At 39.5% G+C, this 13515-nt stretch overlaps 1 protein-coding gene across 3 annotated transcripts in view; it reads left to right on the top strand.

Moving 5' to 3' along the window:
- CLIC2 (CLIC family member 2) overlaps positions 1-13237 on the top strand; it is a 65589-nt gene extending 52352 nt beyond the window's left edge. For all 3 annotated transcript variants that reach the window (XM_090264763.1, XM_090264766.1, XM_090264765.1), the window contains exons 4-6: positions 11019-11125; positions 11773-11954; positions 12690-13237. In XM_090264763.1, coding sequence (XP_090120889.1) covers positions 11019-11125; positions 11773-11954; positions 12690-12845 — 445 coding nt within the window. In that variant the 3' untranslated portion in view covers positions 12846-13237. The remainder of the gene's footprint in view (positions 1-11018; positions 11126-11772; positions 11955-12689) is intronic.
- The last annotated feature ends 278 nt before the right edge of the window (positions 13238-13515 follow it).

Genomic DNA, 13515 nt, shown 5'->3' with positions numbered 1-13515 from the left:
TTCCTAAAAGTTTTATGTTTTATATTTAAGCCTGTGGCTGGTTTGGCTCAGTGGATTGAGCGTCGGCCTGCGAGTTAAGTGTCGCTGGTTCGATCTTCCAGTCAGGGCACATCAGAGAAGGAAAACTCTGATTCCAAAAAACCTCCACTGCCTTGCGGCATACCTCTTCAGGGGAAAGGCTAAGGGAGTAAACCCCGACAGAAAATCCGGAGCCGGAGTCCCTAAGGCGGTTTGACGTTGTAGTCAACACCGGCAACTCCTGCGGCGCACCTGAACCCAAGCTGTATTGACTCCGTCTTTCCCTTGGACCCTTCAGCTGCGAAGAGAGGGGGCGTCTGCTGCATGGGCAACAGCAGACCCTCCATATCACCCTGCCCAGGCTCTGTAGCTTCAGCTTCACTGGAGAGGACACTCCAGCGACATCGCAAGATGCCGATTCAACATGGGAGGAGACAGATACCGTGTCACTCCCGAGTCGGACTGCACAGCCATTCTCGGCGGTGCAGATAGACTCTTAGGAAGCTACACCATCGTCTCTCGAGACGGACGGCTGCTGACGACGACGACGACTGCCTTTGTCTGTCTCCTTTAGTTGTTAATCTATTCAATCTTTGATTAGCCGTCAGGCTTAAGGACCGAGGGTGTGGCAGCTTAAATTCCTGTAGGCTGGGCTTTTGCTTCCCCTCAGGCTACACCACTTGGAGGGGAATTATCTGCCTGCAGTACTGGAGATGAGTCAGCACTGGGACCCGGTCAGCTGCTCCTCCAGTTCTCCCCTCAAAACCACCATGTCAAAATCTGCCCAAGCATCTCTAGTCCTCTCTGTCTTCCCTCTGCTTCAGCCCAGGGTAAGTGGGAGCCAAAATATTTTTATGTGTGATCTGCTTAAGAACTCTTTTTCTCCAGCTGTTTCTCTCTGGCTAGCAAGAAACCTTCTGGCTTTTTGCTTTTCACAGCTGGATACTATTTTACTTTCCACTCTGTTGCTGTAGGCTGGGAAGCCCAGCTGGGTGTTTACACCCTGCCCTTCTCAGGAGTAACTCCCAGCTTCTGAATTGTTTCTCAGTCCCTTCAGCTGCCACCCGTGTGAGCCCAGCCAGCCCTTTCGCGTCTCCGCACGCCCTACTGGTAACGTTGTGATGTAGCGGCCTTTACTGTCTCTCCGTGGTTATAACACTTCTCTCCAGCTACTGTTTGGTTGGTTATTCCAGGTGACTTCTCCAAAATTAAGCTGTAGGTCCAGACTGGTCCTGGGAGGAGGTTAGTGTAGCTTCTATTTACCCCTCCGCCATCTTGGATTTTCCCAGGATGCATCTTGATTGAGATACCAAAGGTGAAAGATAAAGACCAAGTCCTGGGGGCAACAAGAAAGAGAAGGAGAGTTGCCTACAGGGGGCTGCCTATAGGACTATCAGCTGATTTCTCAGAGAACACTTTGCAGGAAGGAAGGGACTGGTGAGCATTATTCAATGTGATGAAAAGCAACCCACAACCAAGATTACTCTATCCAGCAAAGCTACCATTTGGAATGGAAGGGCAGATGAAGTGCTTCCCAGACAAGAAAAGCTAAAGGAGTTCATCATCACCAAGCCATTATTATATGAAATGTCAAAGGGACTTACTTCAGAAAAATATCAAAATTATGAACACTAAAATTACAACAAACACAACTATAAAAAACTGGATCTAAAAAATAAAAACAAAATCCAACTAAGCAAACCAGAATAGGAACAGAATCACAGGTATGGGGATCATGTGGAGGGTTATCAGCTGGGAGTGGGAGGGAGAGAAATGGAGAAAGGGTGCAGGAACTATGAAGCATAATCGGTTGGTACAAAATAGACAGGGGAATGCTAAGAATAATATAGGAAAGGATGAAGCCAAAGAACATATATGCGTGACTCATGGACATGAACTAAGGAGGGTGGGATAGCTATAGGTAAGGGGGGTACTGGGCAGAGGGGAGCAAAGGGGAAAACAATTCGAACTACTGTAACAACATAATCAATAAAATATACTTAAAAAAAGACTTAAGACATATGGGCTAAAACTATAAAACTCTTAAAGTTATATAGGGATAAATCTTCAGGACTTTGTTTTTGGCAATGGGTTCTTAGATATGACACCAAAACACAAGCAACAAAATAAACAATAAACAAATTAGACTTCATCAAGTTAAAAACTTTTATGCATAAATAACACTATCAAAAATGATTTTTAAACCCCCACAGCATGGGAGACAATATTTGTAAATCATGTATCTGATATGGATTCAGTATCCATAATATATAAAGACTCCTTACAATTCAACAACAGCAATACAAATAATATAATTTAAAAATGAGCAAAGGACTTGAGTAAACACTTCTCCCAGGAATATATACAAATAGCTGAGAAGTACATGTAAAGATACTTAATGTCATTAGTCATTAGGGAAATGCAAATCAAAACCACAATGCAAAGGCACTTCAGACCCGCTAAGATGGCTATCATGAGTAGACGAGTAGATAAAACAACCGTGCTACATTTACACAATGCCATACTAGTCAGCCATAAGAAGAGAATTCTACCCCCTACGACAGCATGGATGGACCTGGAGAACATTACGCTAAGTGAAATAAGCCAGTCAGAAAACAACCAATACCATTTCACTCATATGTGGAATCTAATGAACAAACTAACAAGAAAAATAGAGAGACTCAGATAGAGAGCAGGCTGACAGCTCTGGGTTAGGGGGATTAGCAGGTAGAGGGATCGAGCAAAAACGAAAAAGAGGACTTCTGGCCAAGATGGAGGCTTAGACGGACATGCTCGGTCTCCCTCTACAACTAGAGAGGAATACAACTACTTCAAAACAAAAGATAACTAGAAATTCCAGAAAATAAAACTACATGGAAGCCCAACGTACAAAATTATAAACCAGCAGCGCCCTTTGGGCAGGTAAGAAGAGCAAAAGGGAGCGGAGCTGCTTGCGGTAGCACCAGGGACAGCGGTAGGGAGAGCAGTCTCAGCTGCAATCTAACCCTGGCAGCTTGTGACCCCAACGCTCGGAAAAGCAACCACCACATTGCCCCGAACAGTGAGGCTCAGAGGGCGGGAGGACGGATCCCAGTCTCCTAGCAGAATAACTGCGAGAATCTATCTTGGACCCCCACCCCCACACAAAGCGCCACAGTGCTGCGAAATAGGTTGGGGTAGCCACTGGTTGCTGGGCAGTGACGACAAAGTGCCACAGCTCAGCGAGAAAGGTTGCTGGACCACCACCAGTCGCTGGGTTGAGATGACAAAGGGCCACAGAGCGGCGAAAAAGGTTGCGGATCGTCGCTGGTCGCTGGGTTGTGACGAGTACACAGGCACTGCCCCCTATAGCCGGCCCAAGAAAGCAAAACACATCTGTCAAAATGAGGCAGACAACTATAGAAATCCCGGTGGCACAGCTCACCAGGCAACAGATGAAGAACCTGACAGATGAACAAATAAGAAACCTGTCAGAGGCTCAGTTCAGGGCCATTGTCATCAGGTGGCTTACAGAATTAACAAAAGATCTGGAAAAAGATGAGAAAGAATTGAAAAACACTCATACTGAAAGGAACAAAACCTCATACGAGACAGATGGTGAGGAAATAAAATCCAGAGATCAAATCAACAAACCAGAGCATAGAGAAGGAACAAACAGTCAACCAGTGCAGAGAGAGGAAACGGGAAGCAAGGATGAGAGGATCAGAAACCTCTGGGACAGCTATAAGAGATCGAATATATGGATCATAGGATTGCCAGAGGGTGAAGAAGAAGAACTAGAAATTGAAAAATTAAGTGAAAATATAATAAAGCAGAACTTCCCAAACTTGAGGAAGGAAATAGACTTACAGGTCCAGGAAGCACAGAGAATTCAAAAAAAAACTGGACCCAGGGAGAACCACTCCAAGACACATTATAATCAAAATGTCAAAAGTTAAAGATAAAGAGAGAACCTTAAAAGCAGCAAGAGAGAAGAAAAGAATCATGTACAAAGGGGTCCCAATTAGACTATCAGCTGACTTCTCAAGGGAGACCCTGCAGGCAAGAAGGGACTGGCAAGAAATATTCAAAGCAATGAAAATCCAAAACCTACAACCACGAATACTTTATCCAGCGAAACTGTCATTCAGAATAGAAGGGCAGAGAAAGTGTTTCCAGGACAAAATAAAACTGAAAGAGTTCATTAGATCCAAACCACTGTTATATGAGATGTTAAAGGGACTGGTTTAGAAGAAGGAGGATCAAAACTATGAACACTAAAATGAAAACTGCATCACCAGAAACAACAACAGAAGCTAGGGAATTGAAGCAAAGGCAAACTAAATAGCCAATGAGAGTGGAAAAAGAACTATAGATATGGGGAACATATTTGGGGGGAGGTCAGCAGGGAATGGGAAGGGGGAGTGGGAGGGAGATGGTATAAGAATTAAGAAACATCGTAGGAGGGAATGGAATAGACAGAGAGAGGTTGAGAAGAACTATATGTACAACCAATGGACATGAACTAAAAGGGGGGGACAAGGGGAGGGAGGGGGGCCACCGGGTGGAGGAGAGCAGAGGGAAGGGAAATTGGAACAAATGTAACACTGTAATCAATAAAACACATTAAAAAAAAAGAAAAAAGACTCATGGACATGGGCAACAGTGTGGTGATTGTGGAGTGGGGGCTGTGGAAGAGGGTATGAGGGCGATAAATAGTAATGGAAAAAATACAATAAAAAATAAAATGGATAACCATAAAAAAGAAAGCAGAAAATAACAAGTGCTGACAAAAATGTGGAGAAATTAGAATTCTTATACATTGCTGGTGCAAATGTAGCCGCTATGGAAAAGATTTTGATAGTTATTCAAAATGTTCACCATAGAGTTACCATATGGCGCAGCAATTCCACTCCTATGTATACACAGAAGAGAACTGAAAACAAGTATTTAAACAAAAAAAAACATATACACAAGTGTTCATAGCAGCACTATTCACACTATCCAAAGGGTAATAACAATACAGATGTCCAACAACTGATTATTGGCTAAATCTGATTACTGGATTATTGAATAAACAAAGGCGATATATCCATACAGTGAAATATTATTCAACCAAAGAATAAAGTATGATACATACTAGAATATGGATGAACCTCAAATGAGTGAAGGAAATCAAACACAAAAAGTGCATATTGTAGGAGGGTAATCTTAGGGAGAAAAATCATTATTCAAGGAAAATCACAATGATCAGTGGTAGACTATAAAGTAGTGCAGCTAACCGTCTTTAAAGTTTCTTTTCATTTAAAATATGTTTTCATTTGAAAGTTAAACTATGTCTGTGGCATTATCAAAGATGTTTAATTTACAGGCAAGAAGAATGTCAAATGCCTTGCAACTGGATGTCTTTCCTATAAGACAGTCTTATAGATTTAGAAACTTGTATGTGGGTTATGTTACATAAATTAACATGTATTTTCTGTTTTCAAAGGGCATAAGCCTACAATCTCATTACCTGAGTGATTGTTTGTACATATAGGCCTCACTTAATCCTGTCTGCATTGCTGCCTCCTGAGACTCAATGGTTTGGCTGAACTAAGTGGCTGGGTTGGTGAAGTACGGGGTGGTCTGTGGGCTTCACTTTAAAACTGGTTTCTCTTTTCTGTCCTAAAGGCTTGGACAGAAAGAGCAAAGAGGCCTGAGAGGGGGCAAACCTAAACTATTTCCCTCAGCCCAAACTAAGTATAATGGGCAAAAGAGTTTTGGACAGGTGAGATGTACCTGGCACACCTTCCTCCAAAGAAGCCCCCTTTTTCCCTAATGTGGGACATTGAAAAATTAATACCTGTCTTTTGTCATCTAGTGGTTATGGATTGAATGATGTCCTTTAACCCTGTTGCCAAATCTGTTGCCTCCAGAGTACAACAAGGATGCCAGCCTGTTAAATCAAGCATGCCATTGTCTGGGGAGAGCCAACCGACCTGGAGTCTGCACGATCCTTCCCCATATGGGAAGGCCACCCCTGCCTCCACACCCCCACTCTTATTAGGGATTTCTGGACCCAAGGGTAGGTAGGACGACGACCATGTCCAGCTTGAAGCAGCTAGAGAAGCTCGAGACCTTCGCCCATTGTCCTTTATAAGATTATAAAGGGTCTTAAGTCTGAGAGGGAGGGATTGTTGTTTTTTATTTGTTAAATTAATTAATTATTTATTTATTTTTTTAAAAAGAAGAAGAATATATGAAATAGTGAGGCAGGAGAGCTTGTATGTATGACCCATGGGCATAAACTTGGGGGTGGATTGTTGGGGGAGGGTGTGTGCTGGGTGGAGGGTAGCAAAGGGGAAAAAATTGGAACTATTGTAACAATATAATGAATAAAATATACTTATAAAAATAAATTTATAGATTGGTCACAAAAAAATGCATATTGTATGATATCACCTATGTGAAATGTCCAGAATAAGCAAATCAATTGAGACAGGAAAATCAGTTGTTCCAGAGACTAAGAGGAGAAGTGAATGGGGATTAACTGCTTAATGGGAATACAGTTTCCCTTATGTGTGATGAAAATGTTCTGGAACTAAATAGTGGTGATGGTTGCACAATATTGTGGCTATACTAAAAGCCACTAAATTGTACACTTTAAAATAGTTTAAATGATAAGTTTTATGTAAAATTTACCTCAATTAAAAAAACTAGTAGGCTTTTCATTAGAATTGCATTAAATTTATATTACTGCTTGAAGAAATTTCATTTTTATCAGAGAACATGGTTTGTGTATTTGTTTGGGTACCATCTTATGTTCACTTTTAAATAAAGATATAGTTTAAGGTGTACAAGATATTGACTTGATACATTTATATGTTGCAATATGACTATCACCATAGCATTAGCTGGCACCTCTATCATATCACATAATTATCACATTTTTGTGTGGTGAGAACAGTTAAGTTCAGTCTCTTAGCAGCCTTGAATTTATTATACAGTATTGTTTACTATAATCAATATGCTGTAGATTAGATTTTCAGGACTTATTTATCTACTGGTTACAAGTTTTTACCCTTGAACAAATCCCTCCAACCTCCCCCTCACTCCTTGCCCAACTTCTGGTAACTACCATTCTGCTCTCTGTAATTACAAGTTTGGCTTTTCTAGGTTACACAGATATGTGAGCTCAGACAATACTTTTCTTTCTCTGTCTGACTTATCTCACCTAGCATAATGCCCTCAAAATACAGCAATGTTGACACAAATGACAGGACTTCCTTTTTTCTAGTGGCTGAATAATTTTATATCTATACTACATCTCCTTTATCTGTTTATCTGAAGCTAGGCACTTATGAACCTGAGTGCCTGTCTTTGTTCTTTGATGAGATTTTATTTTTTTCATATTGGTTCTGTACTATTTGTATTGAATTATCTCTAAATGTTTTATACTTTTTTCACTACTGTAAATGGGATATATTACTAATGTCCATCTCTATCCTTATTACTAACATAGAAAAGCTTTTTTTTTTAAATATTTGATTTGTATTTAGCCACCTTACCAAAATAGCTCATTAATTCTAGTAAATTTTTCCTATACTATCTTGGGTTTTCTAGGTATACAATCATGTGTTGCTTCTCTTCTAATAATTACATTGATTGTTTTACAATTGTGTCTGCTTCCACTTGCTGGAATCTAAAAAATAATATCAGCTATAATAGAAATTTTAGGCATTTATGTCTTGTTCTTAAATTTAATATGAATGGTTTTAGAATCATCATTTGGAATAATTTTTTTTCTTGTCATAGGGGTTAGTACATTCAGCACAATGTGCTTTCCTGGTTAAAAAAAATAAAGTTCTTACATTTCACCTTATTTTTTTTATTTTTTAATTTAAGGATAGTTAGGATACAATATTATATTGGTTACATTATCTTAAGGTGTACAATATAGTTATTTGATATTTTTATACCTTACAATGTGATCAACCTGCTAATTCTAGTAATCATCTTTCACTGTGTAAACTTATCACAATATTATTGACTATATTCCTCTTCTGTTTTTCACTCATCCCTCCTTCCTATCCCTTATGGTAACCATCCCCCTGCTCTCTGTTTCTATTGGTATTTGCTTTTCTCTACCTCTCTTATTTCACTTAACATAATGCCCTTTAGATTCATCCATGTTGACACAAACGGCAAAAAAAAAAAAAGTTGCCATTTGCAACAAGATGAATGGTCACCTTTTAAAAAATTTTTGCTCTTTTTTTCTTGAGGTAATACTGGCTAATAAGATTATATAAATTTCATACAAAAAACTGTAAACCTACTTTTGCCCCACCCTATATGTACCAGATCTTTTTTTATCCAATCATCCATCAAAGGACACTTAGGTAGTTTTCATGTTTTGGCTATTGGGAATGATGCTGCAATGAACATGGGATACATGTATCTTTATGAATAAGTGTTCTCAAATTATGGGGCTAGATACCCAGGTGAGGGATTGTTGGGTTATATGGTAACTCTATTCTTAATTTTTTAAAGGAACCTTCATAGTAGCTACACGAATTTACATCCCCACCTGCAGTGAATGAAGGTTTCTTTTTCTCCACAACCTCTCCAACACTTGTTATTACATGTCTTATTTATATTAGCCATTCTAACAGTTGTGAAGTAATAATCTCATTGTAGTTTGGAAAGTTTTTGGTGGATAACTTTTATCAAGTTAACAAAATTAATGAAGTTATTTAATCATTCAAAAATATTTACTGAGTACTTATTAAGTATCAGGTACCACTCAAGGCACTTGGGATACATTAGTGAATAAAATGGGCAAAAACTCTCTGGCCTAGTAGACCTTAAATTCTATCTTGGGAAGACAGTAAGTAAACTAGAAAGAAATTAAAATATAAGCTATTTTAGGACTTCCGGCCAAGATGGAGGCATAGACCGACACGCTTTGTCTCCCTCTACAACTAAGAAGAATTACAGCTAATGCAAAACTAAAAATAATAAGAAGTTCCTGAAAATAAAGCTACATGGAAGTCCAATGTATGAAGTCATAAACAAGCAGTGCTCATCTGGACGGGCAGGAAGTATGAGCCCATGGCTGAGAGAGATCAAACTGTGCTGGGAGTGGCAGCCGCAGCGGCGAATGGCAGGACCTGGTGAGCAGACGCCTGTGTTTGGTGGGAGGACAGAGGCACCAGGGGGCCGGCCCCGGCTGCAGACCGAATTTTTCAGCTCCCGATTCCAATGCCACAGAGGGCAGACATCGTTTGGAGGCGGCCCTGTTTGCCAGCAGAGAGTAACAGCAGGAATCCATCTTGGACCCCTGCCCCCACACAAAATGCCACAGGGTGGTGAGAAAGGTCTCCAAGTTGTGATGAGCACACAGAGCTCCGTCCAATACAGTGTAGGAGGTGTGACAGCGCCCTGCCCAAGAGGGAAAGATAAACAAAACGGTCAGAATGGTAGAATTAATGACTGAAATACCAATCACACAACTAATAAAAAAAAACAAGTAAAAGCCTTGACGGAGGAACAAATAGTGAATCTTTCAGAAGCTCAGTTTAGAGCCATAGTCATAAGACAGCTTACAGACCTAACAGCGGGACTGAATCAAGACCGGGAAGGAATGAAGGCCAGCTCTGCTGAAATGAACAAAATTACATACAAGTGGTGAGGAAGGGAAAGCCATGGATCAAATCAACAAATCGGAACATAGGGAGGGAACAAACAGTCAGCCAGTGCAGAAAGAGGAAACAAAAAGTGAGAAATATGATGAGAGGCTCAGAAACCTCTGGGACAGCTATAAGAGACTGAACATTTGGATTATAGGATTGCCAGAGGGTGAAGAAGAAGAATGAGAAATTGAAAAATTATGTGAAAAAATAATGAAGCAGAACTTCCCTAACTTGGGGAAAGAGGTGAACTTACAGGTCCAAGAAGCACAGAGAGTTCCGGATAGGCTGGACCCAGGGAGGACCACACCAAGACACATTATCATCAAAATGTCAAAAATTAAAGATAAGGAGAGAATCTTAAAAGCAGCAAGAGAGAAGAGAAGAATCGTGTACAAAGGGGTCTCAATTAGACTATCAGCAGATTTCTCAAAGGAGACTTTACAGGCAAGAAGGGACTGGCAAGAAATATTCAAAGTAATGAAAATAAGAAACCTACAACCACGATTACTCTATCCAGCGAAGCTCTCATTAAGGATAGAAGGGCAGATAAAGTGTTTCCAGTATAAAGTAAGACTGAAGGAGTTTGTTAGGTCCTAACCACTGTTATATGAGATGTTAAAGGGACTTGTTTAGAAGAAGGAGCATCAGGACAATGAATATTAAAATGAAAACTGTATTCCAACCAACATCAGAAGCTAGGGAACTGAGGCAAGGGCAAACTAAGTAGGCAACAAGAAGGGAAAAGGAATTGGGGGCAGGTCAGCGGGGAGGGGGAGGGGGAGAGGGAGGGAGATGGTGCAGAAATTGGGAAGCATAGTAGGAAGGAGTGGAGTGGACACGAAGATGTTGAAAAGAACTATATGCAGGACCAACGGGCATGGACTAAGGGGGGAGACAACTGGAAGGAGGAGGGAGCAGGGGGGAAGGAAATTGGGACAACTGTAACAGCATAATCAATAATAAAAAATATATATAAGTTATTTTAGATTATGATAAATACTAAGAAAAAATAAGGCAAGGAAGGGAAGAGGTGAGTGTTAGGGACGGGGAGAGGTTGCAATGTTAGGGTAACTAGAGAAAGGCTTCACATAAGAGGAGCTATCAGAAAAAAAGACCCAAAAGAAGAGACAAAGCAGATCGTGTGCATATTATAAAGTAAGGCACTCCATTTTAAGGACAAACCAAATGAAAATGTCCTGGCGTGGGAGCTTATTTGATAAAACAGCAAAGAGGCCAGTGCTGAGTGAAGTGTGTGAGTTAGAAGGAGATGAGAACAGAGAGGTGGGGTGGGGTAAAATCACATTGTCCTTATGTGTGATTGATAGTGCAGTGATATTTCTTTTTAAGGTACCCTTGCTTGAGTCCCAAGAACAAGGAATCATTTGATGTGGGCTGTAACCTCTTTGCCAAGTTTTCTGCATATATAAAGAATACACAAAAGGAGGCAAATAAGCGTAAGATAATTTTCTTTAAATCTGTTTTTCTCACTTGCTCATTGTCACATTTTCACTCAGCTAAAATAGGATTTTCCTAAATATGTAGTATATGTTGGGGGATATATGCCCTCTCCTTCTCTGCTCTCTTTTCTGAAATTCCTTGGCATGAAGTTTTATTAGATTTAGAACCCAATATTCAATATAAATATTACCAATTCAGCTCATTTAGAGCATTGGCATACCAGGTATAAACTACCTTTAGGACCGAACTTGTTAGATGACCCTTCCAACTTTCCCAGTCCTGCATGCCTTGCAGGTTTCTTAAACTATAGCACCTACCATTCTTGAAGTTTAATACCTCTGAGTCATAACAGCTATTAAGCTCTGATTCCACTTTCTGGCTGTTCTCTGTTGAGTGATAATGTATCACTGTTTTTTCACCCTCCTGCCAACGCACCTCCTCAAGAAAAGTTGAAAAATATTTCCACTCATCATTTGATTAAACATCTGACTCTGTCTTATCAGTAGGTAGTTAAATATTTAGATTTTTAATAGCCAGTGTAGGAATGTGTATAGAGATGTCTAACTGTGTGAAAAGCACACAAGAATGTGTTTACTTATGAACTCAATAATTTATAAGTAACCCTATGATTGTGTTGCCTCAGATTTTGAAAAATCTCTGCTCAGAGAATTTAAGCGTCTGAATAACTACTTAAACACCCCACTTCTGGATGAAATTGATCCAGACAGTGCTGAGGAACTCACTGTTTCCAGAAGATTGTTCTTGGATGGGGATCACCTGACACTGGCTGACTGCAGTTTGTTACCCAAGCTGAACATTATTAAAGTAAGTCTTTATAGGATAGCCTGAAGGGTTTGGGCTGGGTTTGGGAGTTGCCAGCATGAACAAAGTTACCATTCTGTGTGAGATTGTTATATGGTGGCTTTGTCATCATCATTATGCATAGTGTATACCTCCTTTCTCTCCTCAGAGGAAAAATCCATGATCTTCTCTGGGAAGCATAAAAACTTCTTGTTTCTTTCTTCCTATATTGGGTTTCCACTGTCTTGTCTATAAAGCAAGAATAATATTACCCATTTCAAGAATTGTTGAGAAAATTAAATTAAGACATGTAAAATGCTTAGAACAGTGAATCACAACAAATTATAAATAATGTGGGCTATTAATATTATTATGATAGTGTAATTATTAACAAATTTTTATTGAACAGAATTTATTCTATCTCAGGTCCTATGCCACACACAGGAAATAAGACAGAGCTTGGACCCTAAACAAACTCTTAGTCTAATGGAGAGATATATGCACTTTTTCTGTGCTTTGTTATTCTAAACATTCCTATTTAAATGCAGCTTAATATAAATATGATTGCAGACATATAGTTTAGCCTACATTTGTACACAAAACATTAAAGTAGTAATTCCAAGATTCTTTAAGTTTCTTTTGTAGAACTGTTTGTGTAGTTAACAAGTACACAATGATCTTGACTTTTGAGATATGTCTCTATACACTAGGCATGTTACTGATGTCTTTTACTACCAACTGCTTTTTCCAAAACCCTAGGTTGCTTCCAAGAAATACCGTGACTTTGACATTCCAGCAGAATTCTCAGGAGTCTGGCGCTATCTCCACAATGCATATGCCCGTGAGGAATTTACCCACACTTGTCCTGAAGACAAAGAAATTGAATATACCTATGCAAGTGTGGCTAAACAGTAGTTAAGACAACTTTCCAGTAGAAAAAGCTCTTATATTGGAAAGGTTTTTGAAAATAAGAATATGGAATATACTGTCTTCTCTCTCCAACTATCCTATGGGGAAACAAACAAACAAACAAACAAACAAAAAAACCACACTGTATTTTCTGAATCTGACCACTGTGTATTTTAAAGGTTCTCATATTTTTGCTTAATTTTCTTTATTTCCATGGCATAACCACTGCAACTATAACCACTGAAAGTCAATAATGATATAGAAAACACCAAGATCTTTTGTTATTTGATTGAGTTCCTAGAATGCATCATGTATATTGATGAAGTTACAAAGGACACAATCTCAAACTGCTGCTTAGAACAAATTCCATCAAAATCATTAAAACAATTTAAAATTTTTGTTAGTTTCATATGCATGAGTTCATTTCTGATAGAAATAATGAAATCAGAGAGTGAGCATTTTAGAGAGGCAAATCCTAAAAGAATTATTTTTCTTTTAATTGGCTCTAGGAAGAGGTCAAGACCAACAGGCTTTAGAGTGGCATTCAGCACTTAGAAATATGACTGCCTCTGTGTGGGGGGAGTGGTCAGAGAGGAGACAATTTCAGAGCTTCATTTCTGGAGGTTTGCCCAATACTGGCTTTGTTTCCAGTCAGTTCACCCACTTCCCATATGTG

Source organism: Furipterus horrens, unplaced genomic scaffold (assembly GCF_987537825.1).
Source record: "Furipterus horrens unplaced genomic scaffold, mFurHor1.1.pri manual_scaffold_17, whole genome shotgun sequence".
NCBI lineage: Eukaryota > Metazoa > Chordata > Mammalia > Chiroptera > Furipteridae > Furipterus > Furipterus horrens.
This window is presented reverse-complemented; position numbering and strand designations above follow the sequence as displayed.